This window comes from Neophocaena asiaeorientalis, unplaced genomic scaffold (genome assembly GCF_003031525.2).
Source record: "Neophocaena asiaeorientalis asiaeorientalis breed wild unplaced genomic scaffold, Neophocaena_asiaeorientalis_V1.1 scaffold155, whole genome shotgun sequence".
Taxonomy (NCBI): domain Eukaryota; kingdom Metazoa; phylum Chordata; class Mammalia; order Artiodactyla; family Phocoenidae; genus Neophocaena; species Neophocaena asiaeorientalis.
This window is the reverse complement of record NW_020173040.1, coordinates 1996410-2005451: the sequence shown is the minus strand read 5'-3', so window position 1 is coordinate 2005451 and position 9042 is coordinate 1996410. Positions and strand designations below refer to the sequence as shown.

Below are 9042 nucleotides of genomic sequence, written 5' to 3'. Positions count from 1 at the left end.
ACGAAAAAAAAAAAAAAAAAAAAAAAAAAAAATTCTTTTAAATGTATTAGTCTCCTAAATTATGTAGAAAAAAGATTTGGGGTTACAAACTAATTTACAGTAATACTAGCTTTTATACTAATAACTTTTTTTCTTTAAATCTTGGTTTCTTAAATCGTAGAAAAGAAAAAGTACAGTTACAAGCCATTGTAAGCCATAGTACTGGCTCTTATAATTGCCCATGTGTTTACCACAGTTGAGATCTTCTGTTTCTCCACATGGCTCCAGTTCACTGTCTAGTGTCCTTTCATTTCAACTGCAGGACCCCCTGAGTACTTCTTGCAGGTACAAAGGAGAGTTTTGCTGCACATAGGATTCTCCACTGACAGGTTTTTTTCTTCTTTTAGCACTCTGACTATATCAGGTCTTTTGGCCTCCAGAATTTCTAATGAGAAATCTGCTGATAACATATTGATGATCCTTTGTGTGCGACAGCTCCCCTCTTTCTTGCTGCTCTCAGGAGTTTCAGAAGTTTGGTTACAACATGTTTCAGTGTGGCTCTCTGAGTTCATCTGACTTGGAGTTACTGAATATTTATATTCATATCTTTCATCAGATTGAAGGAATACTGGCTAAAAACTTCCCCAGTATTCTCTCTGCTCATTTCTCTCTCCCCTCCTTCTGGGACGCCCATGATGCATATCTTGGTCCATTGGCTGATGTACCACAGGTCTTTTTAGGCTCTGTTTGCTCTCTAGTCTTTTCACCTCTCTTGTTAATTTCCATTGTCCTGTCTTCTCTCTGCTCAAATCTGCCTTTGAATCCCTGAAGTCAGCTTTTCACTTCAGTTAATGACTTCTCAGCTCCACGTTTTCTTTTTGGTTTCTATCTTTTTATTGATGTATGAACTGGAAACATCATTTTCTTGACTTTCTCCATATTTTCCTTTAGTTCTTTGACCTTCTTTAATAGTTGTGTTAAAGTCTTTGTCTAATATATCTGCCAGTAGGTCTTTTTCATGGCCAGTTTCTGTTGACTTGGCTTTTTTTTTTCCTTTGAATAGTCATACTTTCCTGCTTCTTTGTATGCCTTGTGGTTTTTTTGTTGAACACTAGACATCTGAATCTAGTAATATGGTAACTGGAACTCATTTTCTCCTCCTTCTCAGAGTTTGCTGTTTTTGTTTCTTTGATGGTTGTAGGCTGTCTCTTTCTGTGCCAAAGATCAGATTGAGGTGTAAACTAAATGTCTTCTTAGGTCTTTTCTGAGCCTCTCCTTGGGTATGCACATTCACTTTCTAATTTCTCCTGTATATGCAGTTGATTTTGAATGTCTGGCTTGCAAAAGGGGGAATAAAAGGGCAGTGGCCCTTTAACTCTTCGGAAAGTCACTTCAGCTGGAGGAGTTGTGACAGCGGGGGCGGGGGGTGGAACAGCAATGGCTGCCCATTTCTGTGACCAGAAGCGCATCTTTTTTGCCCACCCTGGCTCCCACAAGGTGCTCCATTCACAGCTGCTTGGGTGGAGAATAGGGAAGAGGTAGCTGTTACTGTGCTAAGAGCCGAAACTGACCAAAATTAACCGTAACTTACTGTTCAAGCCTTCAGTAGACTTCAGAGTTCCAAAACAGTTACTTCAGACAGATTCTACAGTACAGCTGTTGTCCAGGTGGGAAGGTGGATCCTGGTGCTTCTGCTCTGTCATCGTTCCAGAATCTCAGGACCTTTTTAAGAAAATAGAAATTACTTACGCTTGTGTGCTGATGGGAATGACCTAGTGGAGATGAAAATGTTGGTGCTGTGCCCGAGTCAGCGTGAGCTTGCTGACAAAGGACTGCGTGCCGAGCCTCAGCCGTCCATCCCATTGTTTCCGGCCATCCTGCTCAGGACAGAAAACATGTTCTTGGTGGTACTAGTTTAAGCTTGAGCCAGAAAGAGCTTTAAAAGCACAGTTTCAAAAGTCTGTCAATCAATCACTGTACCCAGCTTCCTATGCATTTCATCCCACGTTTAACTGCTGGTTATGGTTTCTTGCCTGCAGTGCTACAACTGTGAGGAGGAGGCCATGTACCACTGCTGCTGGAACACATCCTACTGCTCAATCAAGTGTCAGCAGGAGCACTGGCATGCGGAACACAAGCGCACCTGTCGCCGGAAAAGATGAAGGCTGGTTCTTTCTGGAGAATCACTGACGATTATTCTTCTCAGACACAGCGGTTTTTGTTTCCAAGAAGCCAAAATTGTTTAGAATTTGCTTCCCATTTTGCACCAGCCTTTAAACACTTTTCGTGAAGAAATTTTGCACAGTAGTTAAATCTTTTGTTAATGCTCCTCTGGAGTTTTTCAGGGGGTAAAAGTAACATCAGTGGAGGGTATTATTTTAAATAAATTTTAATTGAGAGTTTGTTGCATTTTCAGCAAATTTTAAAACATTTTTAGGTTTTACAGAGATTTTAACCTTTAAACAAACAACAGATCTTTAAAAAAAAAACAGCAGGTGAATACAAGTGAGTTTAACAAAGAAACGTTTAAAATAGATCTGAATGTAAGAACTACAGAACTGTTTCAGAAATAAAGCATACTACCTTGATGTGAAATTTATTTCTTAACCTTGTTGAGCTGGTTTTGTTCAGCTTAATTTACTGTTTAAAGGCATTATCTATTGGTTATGCCAGTGGGTATATGATTGATTGAATTTAGGGAACAGGGTTGACACAGCAGGTGCTAGTCCTGCATATTTTTTCTTAAATATTTCCCAATTGTGTTTTTCATTATTTCTTTTCAATATATAACTTTTATAACAAATTATTAGCTTTGATCTTGTAGTTTAAAATTGCAGGGAACTGGGGTAATCTTTTACTGAGCTGGATCTTAGAGAAAATGAATATTTAAATTTTAAAGTTTGCACATTTCATCTTTGTCCTAACATGAGTGCTTGTAACAAAATAAACAAAAATAAAATAAAAAGCCAAAAACTACCTTTATCCATACACGGAATTATAGATGAGGCATACAAATTTCGCTAATGCTTCCCTTCCCTCCCCAAATATCATCTGATTGATTGATTGATTGCCTATTATCTGGTGTCACCTCTTACATTGTAAGTTAATTCTGAAAGGAAAGAAAGCACTTAAGTTTCACAGAAGCCGTTATGTTTGTAGTAGTGGGTCATTGCCTACTAATGAACTCCACCACTGTACACAGAATGAAGAATAATGCATGTTAATTTTCTTGTATTAAAGATGCCGTGATTTGTAAAAAGTCTGTATTTTGCGGAATGTCTGGATTAAGAAGCATTACCAATAGGAATGGATCGATAGTTGAATAATGATTTTTTTTATACATAGACATATAAAATACAGCCAGGAAAACTTAAATTACTTTTTACAAAAAAAAAAAAAAACCTCACAATTTATGTTTTTTCAAAGACTGATCTTAGACCAAGTCAAAATAAATTCCCATTTATCATTTATTTTTAAGGTTAGAGAAATAATTTGTAAATATTTATTTAGACCTTTGATATTTATTAAAGCAATTACACACCATGTAAGTGAGAGAATCAGGAGAAAAACCTTTTAAAAAGTTTTCTCCAGGTTTGTCAGGGTCACTCTAAAGAGCCTTCTGTGAAATAATCATCCATCCAGTCCTGATGCTGTTACAGATGGTGGTGACACAAGTTAATCGACAAGCTACTGCCCAGTGGCGCCCAATGGCTTGTAGGACCTGCCCAGTAGCCCCATTTCAGCACCGTACCTGGATTACGCAGGGACTCGGCACTCTCGGTCCCTCCTTGTTGCTGTGTGATTTGTCAGTGTTGCCACGGTGCCGTGGTCTGAGCGAGACGACGTAACCATGAACACTTAACCTTCTCTGATTGTTTTTCAAGTTTTAAAACTTCGATCCACCCCTATGAGAGCAAGTTATTGTGGAACTATTTTTGGTGTAAAATCATTCCAGAGTGTGTACTATTTACCGATAGCTGCATGAAAGTAAGATTCGTGTTACTTTGGCTTTTTTGTCTCCGTTGACACGGTTGCACATTTCCAAGTTACTACAGTGTGAAAACTGTGTGTTAAAAAAAAAAAAAAAAACAAAATTAAAAAAAGAGATTGTGGCCTGGTTTTGTAAAAGTTTTAGGTAAAATTACAATTGATTGTTTTAGGAATCATTATTAAAAATTTTCTGCAATCATAAAGCTATATCAAGGTGTTGCGCTTAGCCACTATGCACATTGTAATTATTCATCGTGGCTGTCCAGTTCTATGATGCATTCTGGCATTTTGTAAGCTGCTCTGACTAGCAATATATAGGTTCATTTAATGTGTTAACATTGGTTAATAAATGTATTTAAAAAAAACTGCCTTTAATAAATTGTTGATTTAGTCCATTCCCCTAAACCAAAACAAACACAACTGTATCACATGGTAATCATATACTGTGGGCTATCCATTGGTGACTGTTTAACTTTATATAAAATCAGTGTGTTAAAAATAATTTACTTAAACATTTGTTGAAGTTGAACTTACTTTTACCAGTTGTCAAGTTCAGGTTTGTTTGACTACAAAGCCCCTTTTCTGGGTAAACTTATGCTAGGCTGAACATAAAGATAGATAGAAAATTATTCAGTGAACATTTGAAAGTAGTCAATATCAATTTCAACGCATCTAGAATCACATCCATCATCTCACCTTGCATCACTGCACTCCTCCAACCAATTCACATGATGCCAACCTCAATTCAAGCCAGCGTCACCCTCCTGACCAGACTGTCATGCAGTAAGTGGCTCGACCCTCTTCTTTGCCTTCCTCGCTAATTCAGTGGTTCTTAAACTTTTGACATCAGGATCACAAGAGGGCTTGTTCAAACACTGCTGGTCCCCACCCCCGGCATTTTCATTGCAGACAAGTTCCCAAGTGTTGCTGACGAGGGCATCCTTTCATAACCACTGCTTTACTGATGATGAAAATAAAAACAGCCCCTTTCATGAACAATATACATAAAGTTTCAGTATTTTACAGAGTCCTAGGGCCCATCTGTAGACTTCCCACCCCCATAAGGATCCAGGTCCCTCATGTTAAGAATCCCGGATCCAGTGAGATTAGAGAAGCAAAAATAGGAGAGGTAGCAAGAGTCCTGTTACTGTGGTCTAGATCAGAGCCTCTCAAATGTTCATGTGTACACAAATCGCCTGGGGCTCTAGTTAAAATGCAGACTCTGACTTAGATGGTCTGGGGGGGGGTGGAGCTGGTGACTCTGCCCTTTCTCATAAGCTTCCAAGTGATAACTGCTTGTACTGGCCAGGGATCACACCTGAGAGGCCTTAAAGGTCTTAAAGGTCTTAAAGGATATGTAAGTGCTCAGAAGTGCAACTTCTACTACCACACTAAATTATAAACTATAAAACAATGCTGTCAAGTGAGATTATGTAACGTGAGGTACCTAAGAAATTTAAAATTTTCTAGCAACCATACGAAATATTAAACCATTAAATAACCATATTAAATATTTAACCGTATTAAGAAGGAACAGGTTAATTTTAATAATATATCCTACTTAACCTAGTATATCCAAAATATTTCAATATTTAATTAATATAACAATGAGACATTTTATATTCTTGTTTTATACTAAGTCTTCAAAACCCAGTCTGTGTTGCATGCTTTCAGCACATCTCCATTCGGACTAGCCACAGTTTATTCACGTGTGGCTGATGACTACCCATGTTGGACAGAGCAACCTAAAAACAAGAGCTTTGTCTTACCAAGTAAGGGCCCCCATCAGCACCTGACCTGTAGTCAATATGCATTTAGCAAATGTTTAGTAGAGGTCCTCCTTGAAACCTAGGAGCTGACAAGAAAAAAATTAATCAATTTTCAACAGAATTTGACCTCTCTGAGGGTAGGCTTAGTCTTTCAGAGTCTGAGATTTGAGAGCTTAAAAATCTTCCAACAACCTCTAAACTGACATTGCAAGTAGGCAGCCCTGGAAAGTTACCTAAGGATCCCTATGGCTCTACAGGGCAGTTTGAAAACCTTTATCTACTCCAACTCCTTAACCTCATACTGGAGAGAAAGCCGAGACCCAGAGCTGCTCGAAGTCAGGAACCAGGTTCCTGACATCATACCTCCTGTTCTACAGCCCCATGAAGACAGTCTGTGGCTTAATAAAGTCGTGCAGTGATAAATAATCCCTACCTCCAGGAACAGGAAAGAGTATAACTGGAGGTATAGACTGCTAAGGAAATTTAGAAGACAGTGTAAATATTACTCATTCATTTAATAAATACTTGAGCCCCTACAGCATTTGTGGTAGATGCTAAGTGTATGGTAATGAGCAGAACAGACACATTTCCTGTCTCTGTGTAGCTTATATTCTAGTGAGGGCATCAATCAAATAAGTACAACTTTAATCATAACCCAGAGTTGGGTGCAATGAAGAAAAAATATGGGACTATAGGATACAGAGAAAGCACAACAGGAGGGGAAAGAATTAGGGAAGGCTTAAAAAAACCTGTACGGAAGCTCGACCTTGAAAGGTGAGCAGGAGTTTGCTGGAGAAAAAAGGCATTCCAGAGGATCCAACATTGATTTCGGATGCTTCATTTTTTTCCTTCATATTTTTACTATGAACATAACTTTTAAAACCAGGAAAAAAAGTTACAGAAGAAACAAAATTCTTGGCTAGAGCGGTCTGCAGGGTTAAAGGTTACAGGAGAGTAATTCTTTTCAAGCAATGAGAGAGATTTGACATGGTTAAGGAAGCCATCAGACAGGAAGCAGGAATGAGGGTGATGCCACGAGAGAATAACTAGAGGGTAACCTCACAGTGACTGCGGAAGACGAGGTGGTTCGAAACGACAGATGATAAAGTGAAGATGAGAGAAGCTTACTCTTGAAGACTGCTCGTGAATGGGAGGGAAATTATGTTTAGGACAAGAAGAGGCATAAACAAGTGATATCAGCATCACAGTGGTGCAGGGTGTTCCTCCTTTTGTCCTTTTTCAACAAAGAATTAGGGCATCTTTCATGAACACAAGGACCTCTGTGGTTGCTGCAGGAACCAGCACCATATGCCAGGGTACCTGTAAGGGGTCTTGCCCACCTCTGCATCTGGTAATAGGGTTAGGGTTAGACCTTGATATGGGCTGTGGAGCCCATGGGGCAATAAACTTGCCTGACCCTTCTGGCTGCAGTTGGGAAAAAGCCTGAAGAGTGTTGACCTGGGCAGACACCCACAGAAGATAGAGAAGTTGCAGAAATCCAGCCTTTCCTAGGCGAGATTCCAGCATGTCATTGGAGAGGGAGAAAGTCTGGATGCAGTGGATCTAGAAGAACTTTCTCAGCACTGCACCCCACCCCCTCCCCACCCCCCAAGGAATCACTGCATACAGAGGATCTATCTGACAGTGGTGACCTCTTTCACAAGAGACAAGGAGAGCAATGAGTGAGTACCTAGCTAGCCAGTGGTGTGTGAAGCAGCTGGAGAACCTGTTTCTCTCCAGCAGCACCCAGAGTACTGATGCAGGACTTCCATGACTGCCAAGAGGGAGGAGATCAGGAAAGAAGCAGATAAAAATATCGAAGGTCTTTAAAGGGATGCAGTTCCTGCTAACTGAACTCAGCAAGAAGTTCACCCATGAGCCTCTGGGAGTGCCACTCCTGGGGATCCCCTTACCAGGTCCATGGGCATCCCCAGTGCCCTAAGAGCTAAGCTCACACTCTCCCCCACTCTGCAGCCAGCATCTTGTGCATGGCTCCTGAGTGCAGCAGCAAAAGCAAGCTCCAGTAGACAGAGCGTGTGATCAGAGAACTGGCCAGCGTCTGTGGGCAAAGGAGAAGCCAGAAACTTGGGCTGTAGCATCACCTTCTCGAAAACAAAGAAGCCAGTGGCCAGTCTGGAGAGTTGTAAGAACAAAAAAAGATACAAAAGCTTTAAGAGTTTGCCACAAAAGGGAACAAGCAGAGTGAAACAAGGGTATCCAGAAAAAGGCAGAATTAATGACAATACCAACAAACAGAATGCCCCATTTGAAGACAACTAGCAAAGGTCTGAGGAGGTGTCTGCTACTTCAAATGCAACAGCAGCAACACAAAACTACAAGGAACATGAAAAATCAAGGAACCACGTCATCGCTGAAAGATAGTAATTCTCCAATAACCAAGCTTAATGTCATGGAATTTTGTGATCTAGTTGATAAAGAATTCAAAATAGCTGTTTTGAAGAAACTCAACAAGCTATAAGTTCAGAACGACAATTCAATGAAATCATGAAAAGAAAAATACTGGTTCAAAATGATATTTACTAAAGAAATAGAAATTATAAAAAAGAACCGAGGAGAAATTCCGGAGCTGAATAACTCAATGAATGAAATGAAAAATGCAGCAGAGAGCATCTGCGGTGGAGTCCGGCAAAGGGGAGACAGAATAAGTGTGTTAGGTGATGGGAATTTGAAATAATTCAGTTAGAGGAGAACAAAGAAAAAGAGAAAGAATGAAGAAGAGTGAAGAAAACCTACATGACCTATAGGATTCCATCAAAAGAACAAATAGAATAATTGGGGTTTCAGAAGGAGGAGAGGGAGAAGGGGGCAGAAAGTTTATTTAAGGAAATAATAGTTGAGAACTTCCCAAACCTGGGGAGGGAATGAACTGGAAGTCTAAATTCACAAAGTTAATAGATCACCCTATTTTCTCAGTGCAAAAAAGACCTTCTTCAAGACACATTATAACAAAACTATCAAAAATCAAAGATAAAGAATTCTAAAAGCAGCCAAAGGAAAAAAAGACTATAATCTACAAAGGAATTCTCATTAGGCTATTAGCAGATTTCTCAGCAGAAACCTTATTGGTCAGGAGAGAGTGGAATAACATATTCAGAGTTTTTGGGAAAAAAAACAACGCTGCCAGCCAAAAATGCTCTCTCAGGCCAAGTTACCCCTCAGATATGAAGGAAAAATAAAGATCTTTGTAGACAAACAAAAGCAGAGGGAGTTCATCATCCCAGATCTGCATTTCAAGAAATGCTGAAAGGAGTTCCTCCAGCTGAAATGAAAAGATGCTAATCAG

At 39.6% G+C, this 9042-nt stretch overlaps 1 protein-coding gene across 9 annotated transcripts in view; it reads left to right on the top strand.

Annotated features, from left to right (window-relative positions):
* Positions 1-4363, top strand: part of ZMYND11 (zinc finger MYND-type containing 11) — a 136721-nt gene extending 132358 nt beyond the window's left edge. For 7 of the 9 annotated variants that reach the window (XM_024742775.1, XM_024742770.1, XM_024742766.1 and 4 more), the window contains one exon: positions 2019-4363. In XM_024742775.1, the coding sequence (XP_024598543.1) occupies positions 2019-2141 (123 nt within the window). In that variant the 3' untranslated portion in view covers positions 2142-4363. The remainder of the gene's footprint in view (positions 1-2018) is intronic. The other 2 variants (XM_024742772.1, XM_024742769.1) reach the window with 2 other exon arrangements.
* Positions 4364-9042: the final 4679 nt, after the last annotated feature.